The 18,731-nt window shown below is 37.9% G+C and overlaps 1 protein-coding gene across 1 annotated transcript in view; it reads right to left on the bottom strand.

Moving 5' to 3' along the window:
- The window catches only part of LOC112944324 (maltase-glucoamylase, intestinal-like), a 55,551-nt gene extending 42,181 nt beyond the window's left edge, over positions 1 to 13,370 (bottom strand). Inside the window, exons 1-8 of the mRNA XM_026035727.1 lie at positions 13,247 to 13,370; positions 12,178 to 12,251; positions 8,314 to 8,434; positions 8,116 to 8,225; positions 6,868 to 7,019; positions 2,675 to 2,846; positions 1,651 to 1,750; positions 821 to 933 (exon numbers count right to left, since the gene is read on the bottom strand). Coding sequence (XP_025891512.1) covers positions 821 to 933; positions 1,651 to 1,750; positions 2,675 to 2,846; positions 6,868 to 7,019; positions 8,116 to 8,225; positions 8,314 to 8,434; positions 12,178 to 12,251; positions 13,247 to 13,370 — 966 coding nt within the window. The remainder of the gene's footprint in view (positions 1 to 820; positions 934 to 1,650; positions 1,751 to 2,674; positions 2,847 to 6,867; positions 7,020 to 8,115; positions 8,226 to 8,313; positions 8,435 to 12,177; positions 12,252 to 13,246) is intronic.
- Positions 13,371 to 18,731: the final 5,361 nt, after the last annotated feature.

Raw genomic sequence — 18,731 nt, 5'->3', positions numbered from 1 at the left:
AGGCCAATGGGATTCTGGGGTGCATTAAGAACATCTCCTGCAGGTCGAGAGAGGTGATCGTCCCCCTCTACTCAGCCCTGGTAAGGCCACATCTGGAGTACTGTGTCCAGTTCTGGGCTCTCCAGTACAAGAGGGATGTGGAGCTGCTGGAGAGGGTCCAGCACAGGGGCCTGAAATACCTGCCCTAYGAAGAAAGGCTGAGAGAGCTGGGTCTGTTTAGGCTGAAGAGAAGGCTGAGAGAGAATCTAATCAGTGTCTATAAATATCTCAAGGGAGGCAGTGAGAAGGATGGGACTGACTTCTTTTCAGTGGTGATCACTGGTAGAACTAGAGGAAATAGCCACAAACTGAAGTACCGAAAGTTCCACAGGAACTTAAGGAAAAATTTTTTAACAGTGAGGGTGACAGAGTGCTGGTTATATCCTCTCAGCAATAGCATTTCAATCAAAAGTAGTGCCTTCCCTTAACAAACCAGATAACCAAATCTATGCCCTAACTAATTTCAGGTAGTAATTCGTAATGGCAGGAGTCAGTTTAGGGTGGCATCTTGAATTATTTYTGGATAAATAAAATAGTGAAGACATAGATAAACAGAAAGCCCCATAGAATTGCCTAGATGCAAAACTTCTCTAGAAAAATCTAGATAAATCATAGGATATTCGACAATGGAAGACATCTCTGCCTTTCTAGTCCGTTTCTGCAAAGGAAACAGGGTCAGTTGGAGCAGGTTGTCTAGGACTTTGTGCAGTCRAGTTTTGAATATCTCAAAACACAGATCAATCCACAACCTCTCTGGGCAAYCTATTTTTCAGAAATGTACCTTCACATACTCCTGGACTACTTGCTCTGGAGTGTCTCCCAAGAAGACATAAAAATCAAGAATTCCACCAATTGTTCTGTAAGTTACTGCTGGAGCAGGCTGCAGTGCAAACTCTGTCAGYAAAGAATGCACAAATCATTTCTGATCAATAATTAAATCTAAAATAACTATAACACTCATATGAAAGATCACTTGTATAGGAGAAAATGTAAAACAAAAATATTCAGAGAAACTCAAAGCAATGGTTGGAACTTATAATGAAGATAAAATGTGTTTGGATTCTTTTTTATAAACACGTATTTACATTCTTTCTCATGCCATATCCCAAGAGAAATTAAAGCTAATGGCACAACTCTTTACTATTAAATTTTCAATTCAATTTTCCAGTCTCAAAAGACTTGAATATTTCCGTTAAGCATATGGAAAGTATATGGAAAGCATAAGCATGTATACTTATCTAAGGAAAATTAAGGTAATATATTTTTGAGTGCTTCTCACTACAAAGGATTATCTTTCCTGTACTGAACCTTCCCTGAATCTGATCAAAACTGTGTATGCTTCAGATAACCTGTATTCAGGTGTATTATACTAGTGTTTCCAATGTAATCTTAATGATAACTGTGTTTACAGTGATTATGCTAACACATGTATATGCTTGCAACAGTGAATGCCATCACATATTTAAGAAAATTTTGTTAAAAATTTTACCTGTGAGTTCACTTAAAAAAAGACATTTACATCTGCTCAATCTGAATACAGTGTAAGAGTCCTGCAAATCTTTTATAAAGTTATTTAACTGCAATACTTAGAGCTACAGAGGAAGCTCTTACCCATAGCATTGCTGTTCATTAAGAAAACACCAAAAGAGGCTCCAGTGTTGTCTTCCAAACATAGGAAAAATGTTTGAACACCATATAAATTATCCATGTTCTTAAAAGAAAAAAATGAAAAGTGAGTTGTTTAAAACCTACTAACTATATGTACTCTGTGGTATCTTCAAATATATCATATTCAAAGTTAAACTTCTCAAAATATAACAACTAACTGAAATCCTCAACACTTTCTTCTTTTATTTTTATTTTCCCTATGCCTCTCCGTTTTTTGAATGTCTTTAGGTTACTTAAAATACATTAATAACACAGCTGTGGGGAAGTCTACATATATTAAACACTTTTCCTGAGTAGCAGATACAAACAKCAAGTAAACAATCTATGTCATAAATCTTTAAGAGTGGTATAGTATTKCAAGCAAATTAAGTAAATTTAGTAAATTAAGTTTAGTAAATTTTAAGAGTGGTATAATATTGTATATTATTATTAGTTTTTTTCTCTCATTATTGGCAGTAGAAATTCTTTAAAATGACAAGATCTGGTATCAGAGTTATATTTTCCCCTACAAAAGAAAACTAAGAACAAATTTTTGAGGAGCAGAACTGTAACTGTTGAAAATTAGATTAACTTCACACTGCAGTGTTAATTTAACTTGATAGTCCTGCATTCAGAGAAACGATTCTGATAAGATCTTCATACCTCCATATTATCAGTTATTAGAAAGATTAAGATTGTCAGCGAGATGAATGCTTAGTAGAGGTGGAAAATAAATGAGATTGTTAATACAATACATTTTTGGGGGGTTTTGTTTGTTTGTTTTTGGTGAGGAAAATGTGAGCAATTTCTAAAAAGATATGCTGCAGGAAACTATTCAGTAGCACCTAACATTCAGTAATCACATGCATTGATCACATACAAGCCTTCAAGGAAAACATTAGTGGATATTATTTAAGTAGCTACTTAGTGTGTTTGGTTTCCAGAATTCATCTGTAAAGCATAAAGCAGAATAAAAAAAAGTCCTTACTGCAGAAGGGGCAGTATCCCTGCTGAACATAGGCCACGTTTTCCAGTTGATATCATGTTGATATTGCTTATGCACATGTTCTCCCACACCATAAATGTTGCTGCTAGGTAGTTTGATTGAGAGCTGCAAATACTGGTCAGCATATTGCAGTGGTCCTATGTTAGTATCAAAACTGAAAAAAAAAAAAGAAAAGTTACTCAAAAGTTGCTCAACACAAAGTAAAAAACATAATATTGAAGAAGACTTCTGAGTSTTGGGTCCCTAGCAGCTTTGTTACAAGCTCTATGCCCAGGGCATCATACTTTGGTTTGACCAAAACCAATCATGCTTGAAAATATCTTTCGCCATGTGAATGCTACAGTGAGCAGGTTTGAACAAAACAGAGCAGGGAGAGCAGCCCAACTTGAGTTGCTATTTTTCCACTTGTGCAAGTAAGAAAAGAGTAAGACCAATTTTAAAATTTAGCTTAGTGCAAAAAATTCCAGAAATGAGCGTGACCAAGACACAATACACTGTAGGGTACTGCTGCTCTTCTTAACCCTGAATAGCCCTGAGTAGCTCTCCCTGCTGTCTGCTCTGAGAGAATAATTGCTAGATTAATAGTAACACATCTGCTAAACACAGATAACTTTTCTGCACTCTTGTAGAAACAATAGGAGTAGKGCAATTAGAATTAGTGCAATTAGGACAATTAATGACGGACAGAAAGAGTGTTCAACAGAAGATTCAGATTTTGATCCAGCTGACAGACTGAGGAGGAAGTGAAGCAGAGCAAACCTCATGCAGATGGGAAAATGAACAAGTCTAGTCGTTGCTTCTGAGTCCTGCTAGGCCAATCAGAACAGAGGAACAACAAAGAAAAGGAAACTGTGGCTACATACTATCTGGTTCTCAATCCTGGAGAAAACCAGGGAGAAAAATAAGAATATCTTTTGTTCAGGGTAGAAGTGATAGCAGAATTCTCAGAATTTAAATGGTTCAAGTCCATTTTGGTGGTCAATCCATTTACCATAGCAAATTTCCTATGAAGCAACTGTGTAATTTTTATGGAACATGAACCTACTGGTGTTGAAAATAAATATTTATATATTCACATAAACAGAACAAGCCTGGGGTTATAATTTTGTACCTTTCACCAATCTTTTCCCTTACCAAGAAACTGTTAGTCTTTTGAACCAAGACTTGGAAAGATTTAAATATTTAACAAAAAAAATATCATTTGTTCTTTCTGCAAAAAGAATTTTAGAAACAAGAGGGAAATTTGAACTGCAGAGAAAGACTAATTCCCTCATCTACAGGCTACAGCGGAAGGGTGTAGCAAAGGGCAGTCTGATGCAAGGGAAAGTTATGACTGGTTAATTTGCTCTGCTCTTTGTCAAGTTTTCAAAACTGTGTCAGTTGAGAGGGTAAACCAACCTCTAGACTCCCTTGCACAACAAGGGTGCAGGTTCTGACCCTGTCTGGGTTCTTCCATGGAACAAAAAGGCTACGTGGAGTATACGAGTTATCCTCAATTCCCTGTTTGATTAAGGAGACCATACCTTGCTATAAAATTAGGTTGGAACCAAAAATAAATACATTTCTTTTATATTAAAGGATTTTGGCCATTCACTAGGTGCCTTTGTATTCAATGGAAGAGTATTCTAATCTTAACTAAGCAATAAAATATCTCTATAAAACACCAAGTGAACTAGAATCCTTAAACTGCTTTATATTTCCTAAGCAACATAATATACTGTTCAGAGTAAGAAGCCATAGGAATATTTCTTCTTTTTCTTTTTGTATGAAAAATAAGTAGAGTTGAAATTAACATTATTTTACCATGAAATGACATATGATAGAGGAAAAGATCTGATCTATTGAAGGATTTAATCTAATTAATTTTAAAGTTATCTTTTTTTTAAATTTTCTCTTACAATTTTGAACATAGTATCAGAAATGGACAGAATCTAGCAATGGACAAAGGGAGGCATTAGTGTCATTCYGGTCTTCAAAGAGGGCAAGAGAAAGGACCCAGGAAACTAGAGACTGGTCAGCCGCACCTCCATCTCTGGAAAAGTGATGGAGTATCTCATCCTAGAGACCATCTCTAGACATGTCAAGGAAAAGAAGGTGATCAGGAGTAGTGAGTATAGATTCACCAAAGGGAAGTTATGTTTGACCAACCTGATAGCCTTCTAGGATGGGAGGACTGTCTGGATGGACAATGGGAGAGCCATGGATGTTGTCTACCTTGACTTCAGCAAGGTTTTGAACACCTTCTTCCAAAACATCCTCAYAGGAAAGCTCAGAAAGTGTGGGTTAGATGAGAGGACAGGGAGGTGGATTGAGAAGTGGCAGGATGGCAGAGCTGAGAGTTGTGATAAATGGTGCTGAGTCTAGTTGGAGGTGTAYGGCCAGTGGTGTCCCTCACGGGTCAGACTTGGATGAGAGGACAGAGTGCACCCTAAGCAAGTTTGTGGATAATACAAAATTGGGTGTTGTGGCCRACACTCCAGAGGTCTGTACTGCCATTCAGAGGGACCTAGACAGGCTGGAGARTTGAGCAAAGAGGAATCTCGCAAGGTTCAATAAGGACAAGAGCAGGGCCCTGCACCTGGGCAGGAATAATCCCAGGCACCAGATTTGGGGTTGACCTGCTGGAAAGCAGCTCTGTGGAGAAAGATTTGGAATTCTGGCTGACAAGAAATTACTCATGAGGCAACAGTGTGCCCTTGTGGCCAAGAAGGCCAATGGGACTGCGGCCCAGGAGTGTTTCCAGCAGGTTGAAGGAGATGATCCTGCCCTTCTAGTCAGCCGTGATGATGCCACACCTGTMGTACTGTATGCAGTTCTGGGCTCCCCAGGACAGAAGGGACATGGAATTCCTAGAGAGGGTCCAGCGTAGAGCAACAAAATGATTAAGAGACTGCAGCACCTACCTTATGAAGAAAGACTAAGGAAACTGGGCCTGCTTAGCCTGGAGAAGGGAAGTTTGAGAAGGGATCTGATCAATATATATAAATCCCYGAGGGGAAAATGTAAACACGATGGAGCCAAAATCTTCTTGGTAGTGGCCAGTGATAGGACAAGAGTTACTGTGTATAAATTAACTCACAGAAAGTTGCATTTGCATGTGAGGAAGAACTCCTTTACCATGAGGGTGACAGAGCTGACAGAGCCCTGGAACAGGCTGCCCGSAGAGGTTGTGGGGTCTCCTTCTCTGGAGGTCTTCAAAACCTGCCTCATGCCAGGTGAKCTGGCTGTCCCTGCTTTAGCAAGRRGATTGGACTAGATGATCTCTAGAGGTCCCTTCCAACCTCAACCATTCTGTGATTCTGTGATAAAATGACATCCATTTTTATCATATTTAATGAAAGTATAAGGATTTTTTTCTTAAGAAAGAGAAACAATCAAAGCATTGTTTCAAACTGGTCCTATTGAACTATTATACTCACTCTCTCTTCCCTAAATCTATAAAATCAGTCATGGAATGCTAACTAGTTTATCTATTCTGAAATTGCAAAAAAAAAATAATTACAGCAGCTTTTAACATAGTAAACAACACTAAGAATAGGACAAAAGTAATTAATTAAACTGGAAGAGTTCATAATAATCCAACTCATCCTAGTRGTCTTAAAGCTAGTTTGTTAATTTAGGTTTGTTTTAGCTAGTTTTAGAAAAAGAAGGGATTAAAATCATTTCATATGTAGATAGTTACATTTTTAAGTGATTTACTTAACACTCACTTAAATCAGTTCATCATATCCTATATCTAAACAGCAACCTGATTTTGGTCAGCCAGAGCTTCAAAAATATTATGACAAATAAGATACCAAAGACACATACAGCAATATTCATATATCATTTTAAGCATTGTGAAGGACTTCATCTCATAATAAAGATTCTCGGAAAARAAATCTGTGAAGATTTCCCTAGAATGTGGGTAAAAGACGGAATAGAGTCAATTTGACTAGATCTAGTCTATATTTAAGACAGAGCTCATCATATCATAAAATTTTTGAAAGAGATATTGTATGTTGAAAGACATCACAGGAGTCCTTTCAGAAGGTTTATCAGTCAAAAAAAGAGAAGTAGTTTACATGTCCAAAAGGTCACCTAATAAGTGACAGCTTAGACTTACGTTGCAACACAGACTTTCAGAGAAAACAAACACCCTGGTATTATTCATTAAAAATATCATAGTTACTTACAGAACTCTTCCATTGCTTATTCTGGTCACTGTGATGCCAAAGGGATTCTGATTAACTTCAACTTTATACTTTAAGCCGGAGGCTGCAGAACCACTAAAAGGTCTTACATGCTCATGGGGGACTTCAAATCTTTGTGTTTGAGGATCAGTGATCTGCAGACATTTAAACAACAAAAGTATTAGGTTGATAACAACTTAGGTCTAATTCTAACATTTTCCAGCATTAACATATATTTCTAGCTTTGCAAAAGCACTCCTTATTAAAACAGTATCAGGATGATTTATGAGGAAAGTACATAAATGGCAAAATGAAGACTGTGTAGACTTTCACAGGCACCATGTTTATTTATATTAGGATATTTCTTTTATTGGTGACATGTTTTTTAATGAACTTTTCTGTCATTCATAATTCTGCACAATTGTATTCTCAGTCATTTCATAGTAGTTCTTCAGTACTTCACTATTAATCTTTTCTCATGTCCAGAAATTAGCTATACATAGAGTCTTTCAGGATATCCAGTTATCCAAAATAACTGGAGCTCCTCTCACAAAGTCCTCCTCGGGCCCAGAGTCCATGGATATAACATATTCACCATACACAGAGTGCTGAACAGAGGGCTTTGGAAGTGCTAAAGCTTTTTGACAAAACGCATGAAACATGACCAGAAGAGAAATAAAGGTAATAAATACACTTTATCCCAAAATATTTCCTGATGAAGGGGGAAAAGAAAGATAGAAGTAGGAAGTCAAATATTTTTACAGCTACTGGCATGATTTTTCATATATAAATCCTGTGATCATATAGCTTGTGATAACAGAGACACAAAGCAAAGTCAAGAGGCGAAGTGTAATCACAGCTCCATCCCTTTACTGTTCCAGAACCCCAAGTGATGTTTGTTGTGCAATAAGTTGACCTGGAARCAAGAGAACAGGATTTCAACTGGCCTGATTAAATTGAGACTGTGCATCTAGGCTTTCCTAAAAAAAGGATTTTTTTTTTCCCTGAAAGGCTTTAGAAATAGCAATCTTTTTCATTAATTTTACTTTGCATGTTTACATAAACAATCTCTTCATTATAGTATTCTCTTGGATGTACAAGTGTACACTTCAGTAGGAATAATGGGAGTGCAATGCAGAGAATTCACCAGCACTTAAAACTTTGCTGCATTTAATTTCTTAGTGACACTAGGCAGAAAAAAAGCTTGCATTTACCATGAGTTTTCAGAGAACATAAAAAAAAACCCCTAACCTTGAACCGGAAACGATTTTCTGTCTGATATTCTCCTGTGAGGAGGACAGTGTTGATATCATTTCCAAAAAGGGAAGGTGATGACAGTCTTGTTAGTGTAGCTTGGAATCCTTGAAGAAAAAAGTACGTACTTCAGTATTACTGTGTTGAAACARACTGCTCAAAGCATCTGTTCTAGAAGCTTACTCTGCAACTTACCTGCCTGAGTTGTTTGCACTGCTCCATCCACTTTGTATCCATGGTTTGAAGAGAAATAACACCAGGGAACATTGTTATCGCTCTGAGGACTCCAGCAGCAGCCACGAAGGCTGCAGAGACTCTGATACAAAGGTATGAATGGCACAAGTAAGTTGATTTTATACAATTCAAATCTCTATGTACTAAAATAACTAAAATACACTTAAAATACATTCTACCTTAAACACGACAAAATCATTTAATATTTGAATTTAAATCRTTTGATTCTCTGAAAAATCTTTCAGGGCAATTCTATATAAAAGAAGTGATTTTCACTATTCAAAGTAAAAACTTTCTAATTTCGCAAAAGAGAATTTTGGACTTTTAAATTATTTCATGCATAAAAGCAAAACTGTGACTTTTGGTACTGGCTTATAAACATCTACATATGTGGCACTAATAATTTGATGGGTCACTGATCACTGTGTCATTAATCATTTTAATTTAATGTTCAAATATCAGAAATACTAAAATTACTTTGCATAACCTCAAATTGAGATAAACAATTTTTTWAAAAAAGTAGTTAAATTTGTTTTTTAAAAAAATGCCTTGGTGGAGTCAGATTGTCTTTGCTTTCCTCTTAGAAATTAATCACCAACAGTTTTCATGAACTCTAGATTTGATAGCAAGATTTGAGTAATTTCATCACTTTAAGCATCCACACATTTTCTGCCATTAAAGAAATGATGTATTACTCAGGTCAAAGTGGAAAAGCAATATAAAGAAACTGCCTAAGAGCAAAGATCTATGCCATAAACGATCTCAGCGACAGGTTCAGCACAGGTACCCAAGACCTCTCTCTCCATCTACTGGCTAACAGAGAACAATTTTGCTTTCTATTGCTTTCTTCTACCTGTCGCACAATGTTGCTGATTTGTGTCGTGTGTATTTTAAAATATATCACAGCTTGTTATAGTTGAAGGTGGCCCCAAAGTTGGATCCTGCTGCCAACAGCCTTGGCTCTGGGGCCACTCGCTTCTGGGTTASGCAACAGAGTACAATGGAAACAGTGCATATACTTTGAACAGAAGAAAGATAAGTCAAGACGGAACCATAAGTAGCACACGCGCCTAAGGCAAGCACAGAGGTGGAACTCACAGAACTACTAGCTTGGCACCTACCCTGCGTTATCAGGTCATTCGGTAATAACAGCCCTAAACACAGAAGTGTCTATAAAACCACACAAGAGAAAGCAAATTCACCAAATCCCAAAATAGATATGTGTCTGTTTCTCCTCCATAGAAGGAGGAGTGGTAGGAGCAGAAAATATTTATGCCGTCATTTTGATCAAGTTTCACATAAAAACTACGGTTGGAAAAGAGATACGGGTGACTCATTTTTCCCTAATTGCTGACTTACTAGGAATCTGAAATAATTATGCTAATCTCTCACCTTAAAAATTCCCACCAAAAAAGCCACCTATTCCCTAGGTCATAAGCTACTTCAGAATAAATCAGAAGTAAGAAGTACTCCCTCCCTCTAAGATTCTTTTTCATATTAATGACTAAATATTGAAAAATTAGAGCTTGGTTCCCTTCTTTTCCTTCATATGTGAATATACTTGCCACATAGTTACAGGGTTTTTTTCCCCACACTTTCTTCTTTATACTTTGCTAAAGTTATAGTTATTTATAATGAACAAAGTAAAACAGCTAGAACAATAGAGATTATCCTAAAGCCTTATTGTGAAAATATCCCTTTTCTCATTTCATAAATACATTTTTGTCTGCAAATATCCCTTTTCTCATTTCATAAATACATTTTTGTCTGCAAATATCCCTTTTCTCATTTCATAAATACATTTTTGTCTCTTCTAGGTACTTCTAGTGAATATATTTTGGAAAAGTTCATTAGTTAATTTATTATGTGGTGATATTCTTCTAGTTAAATTTAACAGATCTGCAAGCCATAGATTTATATTTTCATGAACATCAAGCCTACTGCATAAAGAAGTATATACAGAATAAAAATGTAAGATCTTTTATGCCCAGCACAGACAAAGGAGGGGAATTCACCAAAGGAGTATTTGAGAGACTGTTATAAAAACAACACTGTAGATAACACTGCAAACTCACCACACACCATAAACAATATAATAGACATCAATGTGAAAAAAAAAACAAAAAAGGTCAAGGAGAGAAAGCAACAACTGAATTAGAGATAACATTACACACATGGAAAGAGTTTATGGTGAGATAAACTCTGAGATAGTTTCTGAACATTGAACTTGGCATCAAAGATTACAGTCATAGCTTGACTATGTATTTAACTACAAAGTTGCTTTTTGTAAACCCAATTAAACCTGTGTCAACATGGTATTATTAAAAGGAAAAAACCCACTTCCAATGGTGAAATTAAATGCTAGTGCATGCACTAGTCGTAGGAGTTCAGTTTTCATCGGCAGGTTCTTATTGTCTAATCAAACCTCACAACAGCCACAGCAATGAAGAGTTAACAAATATCTACTCTCAACATTTCTATCTTCGGCAATCATTTGAATGGCTGATAATTGTCTATTTTCTTTTCATATTTCTATCCTCTGTAATTCAATTTATTTYCTGGCTTAAGCTCATTTTCTGGCTTCTTTTAGAATATTCCAATGAATGATGAAAACAAAGTAGATACTAACTTGAGCTTAGGTGAATCACAGTTTTCTCAACTGATCCATGACTGTGGTTTGAACCTCTGTCTATGCTAGGCAAAAGTTGCTTCTTAATTTGTCACAACTGTAAGCACAACTGAACTTTGTGCATGAGGATTATGGTGACTTGGGACATGACTTTCTATAAAGTGAAACGGAATGGAAAAGAGTAAAGCTGGGAAGACAAGACCTCAAAAACTACGCATAAAGCTTGTAGTCTTTCCAGAGAAACATCCTGACTCTATGGGTTCCAGGCTGGGCAATACTGGAGCAGAATTGGGATATACCACCCCTCTGCAGTAGCAAGTTGTGTAGGGCTACCACCTTCTCTGCCTTTATCTAACTCCAGCACTGGTTCCTGGCCAGAGATCTAATTCATTAGTGACCACTAACCAGGGAAAATTATCATACTTCAATTTAGGACATTTTAATTTAGTTGGATCTACCTATTCCTTTACTTCAAGGAGTCCCCTTAGCAATACCAAACTGTCTTTCATAGGTTAAAGCCTGCCTGGGACAGGACAAAGCTACAAATGAGGCAGAAGCAAAAATGAAAAGATAAAGTTGTTTGTTTATAAACTTTTCTTTGCTGTTAGTATATCCTTGCAGGGTGTTTGAWGTTAGTGCAGCATATTAGGAACTTCTGAGTTGTAACAAACTCCGTCAAGTCCTCCGGCTCCTCACCTTTCTGAGTCCCATCCCTGTTTGCCCCTGGCCCACCAGCAGCTTCTGGGCCTTGCTCCAAACAGCAGCTCCTACTCTTCTCCCCTACTCCAACACATTTTGACCAAGCAAAGTAAAAGCGCTTTTCATCACTGTACAGGCATATCGCCAAGGCCATACATAGCAACACACAATACAATCTTATAGCTTCTTAGAGATATTAAATGGACTGTACTTCCGTTTTTATTATCAAATTCAGGAGTACTTAATACCTATGTTATTGAAATGATAAAATCTTAGGATTGAGGTCTTTGTTGGAGAGTTAAGGTATATCCAAATCAATTACCCCAACATTCAGACCTGCAGACCTGCATCCTACTTCTCTGCTTGACCTGTATTTTGATTTGTTTAAAATATTTTTAGTCAGACGTTCACAGATTGAAAAAAGAATAAAAATAATAATAAAAATAATCTAGCAGAGGTACATATGGATTTTTTTTTTTTTTTTTGGTAGCTCAGACCTTTGTTGCTACTTGATCCGGGATGCAGTCAATTCTCTCTGATAAGTTTATAGCTGGACATTCTGGAGAAAATTCTGTTAGAGAAATGAAATAATGCATTATTATCAAAATTTAAATTATAAGACTATCTTGATTACCTCTTAAATCATTAACTATTTCTGCAGGTTGATTCTCACTGTCTGAAATTTTGTAGTAATTAATATCAATTCAAATTAGATTAAACTATTGCTAATGAGTTTGTCTTTTTTAAAAAAGGCAGAAATTAAGCAGATATTAGTTTGCATGAGCAGTTCTACTAACACCTAAAACTGTTCATTTTATATTAGCCATTAGCCATATTAGTGATTAGTCCTTTWTATTAACCATTTTCATCCATTTTCACCTACAGATAATTGCAGTTTCCATAGGTAAATACCAAATGGAATAATATGTAAAGTAGCATTCAATATATGTCTATAAGCAAATGGTTTCTGAAGTACCAAAAATTAGAAGGAAGGATTTTAGGTTTTTACGGCTGTAGGTTTATCTCCATGCAATATGGCTTACTCCTGCATAGTCTCTCTCCTTTCTTGTCTCTTTTTCAGTAATGCTTTATAGTCATAAATTCTGAAATCATATTCTTTCTATGTTGAAAAAATATTCTGAAGAAAAATAAAGTGCAAGCTCAGGGAGAAGAGATGAAAGTGTTTTTTTAAGACATTTATTGAGACYGAAGAATCATGAAGGTTATTCCTTATGTTCACCAATACTTGTTTTATATATAAGTAACTGTAACCATAGTTTACCTTTGCTTAATGATAAAAATACAATAATAACACCAATAGTCACAATAAAAACCAGTATTTTTGCRAAGTACAGCAGAGAAATGCTTACGCTGTTTTTATTGTTGTTTGTTTGAACTTCAAKGTTCTTGAAAAGTCTAATTCCAAATAGTCTTGAAATTATTTCTATCAGAACCAATTGGTAGCAACCAATAAGATTCATGGCATGATTATTTTATCAAACAGACCAAATAATTCAATCTGGGCAACATTTCCCTGGTTCTATGGAAGCAATAATAAGTACTTACGTGTACTTTCGTTTCCAGTTTCTCTTGTTGCCAAAACTGCAATGAGGGCACAGGCCAGCAAAACCACCAAACAAAACAGGACAATTATTACTATTTCCAGTCTACTGAACTTCTTCTTTCCCATCTAGGAACAGAGAAACAACATTATACAAGAAAAACAAAAGAATCAGTTTTGACAGTCCCAGTAATTGTTTATGTTTTAATTTGTTTATTTTTAAACTAAAATAGAGATGAAAATAAAACAGCTTCTTAGCTGTTATTCAGATAACACCGATTATTAAATAACAAGGCAATCATTGAAGAGTTCATTTTGTTCCCTGCAAAACGTCTTTTAAATATTCACAAAATAGAATTTACATCCAAGTTTAAATAAGAAAATTACATTTTACTGAAGCTCCAGAGAGGAAAACAAACTGTTCCCTAAATTTCAATCTTGCAAGATGTCTTTCTTTTTTTAGAAACAGCAAAAGCTAATTACAGCTTTATAAAGGAGGTTACTGATTAATTTTAAAAATACACTAAAACAGTAACAAGATAAGCTAGTTAATTCTATAATAGAAAAAAAAAAAGAGTAGGAGTCTAAACCTACATGATTAAACAGATAGTTTAGTGAAGACAAAAGTAACTATGAACAGCATGCTGACATCATATTATACAGCTACTGAAAAAAGGTAGAGCTAGTAGAAGGAGTGGGTGACTTAGTTTGCTGTGCAAAACTATTTAATGAATTTATTTATTTATTTATTGTGAACAAAAAAATCCTGAACACCAATACTGCTTCTTTGGATGCAAAACCAGGGTGAATCATGTTCTACTGATGCAGAAGTAAGAGATTCCTATCAACTGCTTATCACTTTCATGTTAATGAAAAAACCTCTTCAAATCCCACCTGGATACGACGCTGTGCCACATGCTCCAGGTGTCCYCACTTAAGCAGGGAGCTTGGACTAGATGATCTCTAGAGATCTCTTCCAACCTCAGCCATTCTGTGATTCTGTGATTAATGGCCAATGTCTGCCCTCTCACTCTCCCCCAAATCATAACACTGTATTTTAGTTCTTTCTTTCTCAGGGTCTTTCCCAAACACTGACATTTTGAAAATAAGGATTGATAATTTAGAAATGTAAATTCTACTCTGCTCATATACTGAGCAGCTGGGTAAATATCGCTATAAACCTGAATACAATAAATGCAATTACATACCTTACAACTCCTTTGCTTCCTTCTTCATCTACGGTTCTTTGGTAAGGCCAAACTCCATGCTTTATTCTGTGCKGTTATCAGTGCATTCCACTGTTTGTGAACTGATCTACCAATGGCAGATACGTATATAATTACAGGCAGATTGTGTAAGGGGYCATGAAAGCATCTGCTTTGATAAGGTTATATGATCAAGGGAATTTCTTTCAGAGCAAAAGGGTCAATAAGGAAAGGTATAAGTGAAAAATAAAATATAAAGGCACAAAACTGATGAGCAAAGAGATAACAGAGAAAATAATAAGGACCCCAAATTTCCAGTCATTAATCAATATGCCATTAGGAAAATACAGTTTTGGATATGTCCAGCCTTTAATTTGAAACTAATAAGGCAGAAAATTAAGTAGGCTTATGAAGGAAGAAAGATAAGAAGGCAACAATTTTGAATGGTTCATGGGAAGGCCTATGGGGCTGTGGTAAACTTCTTAAGAAATATTTGAGGGAGAAGAATCAGAAAGGAATAAGGAGTTGAGGGAGGAATAAAGAAGAGATATAAAAAGGGCTGGTCACATATAAGCTCGGCCTGCCAATATGCTCATCTGGCTGAACCCCGAATCTGGCCATTGATGTCTTTTACATCTTCTTATTGAATATTTTCTTAACTATCTTTCTGTGTAATCTAGTCTTCTGTCCATGTGTGAGTTCTGTAAGGTCTAATGCCAACAATTAGAGACACAATAGTGAGCGAGTTTGCRGTCAACAAGTGGAGTCAGAGCTCAGGCAGTGGTGGCCCCTGTGTCTGTGGTCCCAGACAGAGACACTTCGGTATCAGTAGTTATTGGGGTCACACCCCCTAAGGTCAGGTATGCCAACTACTGGGGGAACCAGCATGAGTGAATTTGAGGCCAGCAAATAGAGTGTGATCTCAGTTAACGGTGACTCCTGTGTCTGCTATATGAGCAGCTGGAGCAAGCAGGAGTCTTGCAAGCACCTGGAGCTGGACCAGGAGTTGAAGCATTCATATATCTGGCAAGCAGCTGCTGGGAAGGAGCCAGCAGGTTTGTATTTTACCCTAACCTGAGGGTGTGTGTGTGCGCATATGTGTAATTTGACAASAAACTTCAAGATGGACTAGCCAGTGAGATGGGCATCCAGGTATTAGGCAGGGATATTGGACAGACAGAGTCCTTGCTAACATCTGAAGGATCTATGTGAGATGAATGTGTGAACATCTGTTCGTTAGAGACCATCAAGATGGACTAGTGAGCAAATAAGAAGGCTGTATGGTGGATAAGGTGACTCAGAATCTGAGTAGGGCTATCAAATGGGCAGAGGAGCCATATTGATATTTCATCAATATGTGTGTTTATGAACTAGAGAATGAGAGGTGTGTGATAATTTCTCGTGGATCATGCAGATGTCAATSGTTTGGAATAGCCTTCATATCTGTTTCCCAAGATTTATAACTTTGTTTAGCTGATTCTGCAAGATACACAGTCCAGGACGATCTTGGGCATATATGATCTTGGGCACGTGTACATAAGCACGTACTTTAGCATGTGTGCACGTGCATGATCATTGTGCCAGCACTATAATCACAGAAAGTGTATGTGCTTACAGAAGCACAGAATGGTTCAGGATGAAAAAGATGATGACTCAAAAGATGATACAGCCCATCCACTCTGCTACTCAGAGTCACTTAGAGCATATTGCTATTTCCTTAAGGATTTCCACAACTATTTCCTTAAGGATTTTCATGAACTCAACATGTTTTCTGAGACTGCATGTCRCAATCTTGCATTATTAGTCATCCAATGAGTATTTTTGATGCAACTTGAGGGGGTAAAAATAAACAAACAAACAGACAAACCAACCCGAAAAGGTAAACCAAGAGAGTCAGTCAGCAAGCTTTGTAGCTGAGTAAAATTTCATTAGTTTACGAAGGGTATCAATTGCAGTGCTTTCAGGTCAAGATATGATACTGAAACACAAGAAACAGGAATCAAAGATTGTCCACACAGCAACATTGCAAGAGATAGACAAAAACTCCATTAAATCAAGAGCTGGAGCAATATGGTTTTTCAAGGCTCCTGATTTTGTTTCTAGAATYTAAGATTCAATTTATTTCTGACAATCAGTAAGTGGAATTGTTAGAAGCCTGTGAGTATAGACTACATGGTAGAGAATAGTCTAGGAAAATAAGATAGGAAATGAGATAATGTTTAAAAACATAGAATTATAGAATGCTTAAGGTTAGAAGGGACATCMAAAGGTCATCTAGCCCAACCTCCCTGCACACGCAGAGCACGTGGCATGTACCTCATTATTTAAAAATAAACATTTATYTCTCATTTTCTATCTAATCACTTTAATAAAATCAAATACAAGGCTTAACAACTTTAAAAAATTCTTAACTAATTGTAGCTAGGTCCCAGATTACGCTGATCTAGAGAACGGTGTTAATAACTGGGTTTTCAGTTAAGAGCGAGGAAAGCTAAGAAAAGCAAGGCTTCAATAAATACATTGTAGCAATACAAAGAGTAGGGGACATATAGGCCTGCTRTGGAGTTCAATAGAAGGATGATAAYATTTGCTCTTTGAAATGTCATGGAGGTGTGAAGAGATGCCTGAGGCCTGGAAGAAAGTGAAAAAAATAAAACAAAAAAAACAGGCACAGAAGACCACACACACATTTTTCAGGAGATTAAAGCATTAGAGAAGGAGTGTTGGAACTTGGCAAAATAGTGGATATCAATTATTTAGATGAGGAATGTATAGGATGACAGACCTGGTGTGCTTGTTTAAGGAAATATTACTGAGAACTCAGGCTACATTCGGAAGCCTGGGGAGGGCGCACGTAAGGCCGGAGGGCGCGGGGGGACAGCTGYGCACGGAGGCCCGGAGAGGGCGCACGTAAAAACGGAGTTCGCGCTGTGCCCGGGCCTCCGTGCGCAGCTAGTCCAGCGCGCCCTCCGGCCYTACGTGCGCCCTCCCCAGGCCTCCATGCGCAGCTGGCCCCTCGAGCCCTCCGTGCTTTCGTGCATCCTCCCCAGGCCTCCGTGCTCAGCTGGTCCCCTGCACCGCCCCGGCCTTACGTGGGACCTGCCCGAGCCTCCGTGCGCAGCTGAACCCCCGCGCCCTCAAGACTTACGGGCGCCCTCCCTGCGCCTCTGTGTGCAGCTGGCCCTCTGCGCCCTCCGGCCTTACATGCGGCCTCCCCGGGCCTCCGTGCGCAGCTGGTCCCCTGCGCCCGGAGGCCTTTGGTGCGCCCTCCCCGGGCCTGTGTGCACAGCTGGCCCCGTGCACCCTCCGGCATTACGGGCGCCCTCCCCGGGCCTCCGTGCGCAGCTAGCCCCCCGCGCCCTCCCCTTGCTAGCCTCCCCCGGCCTCCTCCAGATTTGGCAAGCAGCCTAACTGCTTGTGTAAGGTCATCTGTGTGTTGGCATATAGTTCCATACTTTGGGAAGAGGGAGCATCCATGGTACTGTTCAAGTGAAGTTCTAGTGCTATGGTCAGAGTAAGCAACTCAGCTTTGAACTTGAGGGCCCCTAAGACCCCTCAGGAAACTTTGGGAAAGCAGGCCATGAACAACACTGGCACATTAGAGAACAGGAGGCATTTCTCTAACTAGTTTAGAAGGTTCCTGGGAGAGGAAGGATATATCCTGCAGTGCACCATCCTTGGAACTGAAAAGAAAGTCTTCAGAGACTTCAGAAAGTCTCTGAGGGAACAGTGGCGTTTCCTCAGAGCCACCCCAAGGCTTGGGGGAGGCCACAAACAGTAGCCAAACACTTCAGCTCTTCACCACATAAGTCAGCACTTTCATTGGGATAACCATAATAACTGGCATGATAAAAGTACAAGGTTTATCTACAGAACATAGTTGGAATAAGGCTAATACTAATCTCCAAAAGATAAGTTTGGACATATGCATCATTCTGTGGATCGGTGAAGTTACTAGATGTATCTGAATACTGAATGAAATTCAACCAAGTATACCAGGAAACAGTCTTCCAAAAATTTACAAGATCAGAACATGGGTACATAGGCTAATATTCTTCTTCCTGACAGTGTTTCTGCAAGTGGGGTCAGTTTTGTTTGGTGAAATAGGCAGGAGCAAAATTAGAGGCATTAAGATACAAAATATTTTCAGGGGTGATGTAAAAATAAATCAGCCCTAAGGCAAAATTCTCGGAACTCTAACATTTGGGAATTATCTGGACTGTTCTATGTGGCTCAACAGTGCTGGTAAGTTAATGCCAAATAGAAGATTCCATTTTACAAGGAG

Source organism: Nothoprocta perdicaria, unplaced genomic scaffold (genome assembly GCF_003342845.1).
Source record: "Nothoprocta perdicaria isolate Ctin4 unplaced genomic scaffold, notPer1 scaffold_166, whole genome shotgun sequence".
Classification (NCBI taxonomy): Eukaryota; Metazoa; Chordata; class Aves; order Tinamiformes; family Tinamidae; genus Nothoprocta; species Nothoprocta perdicaria.
Note: the sequence above shows the minus strand (reverse complement) of the source record. Positions and strands in the feature narration are given on the sequence as shown.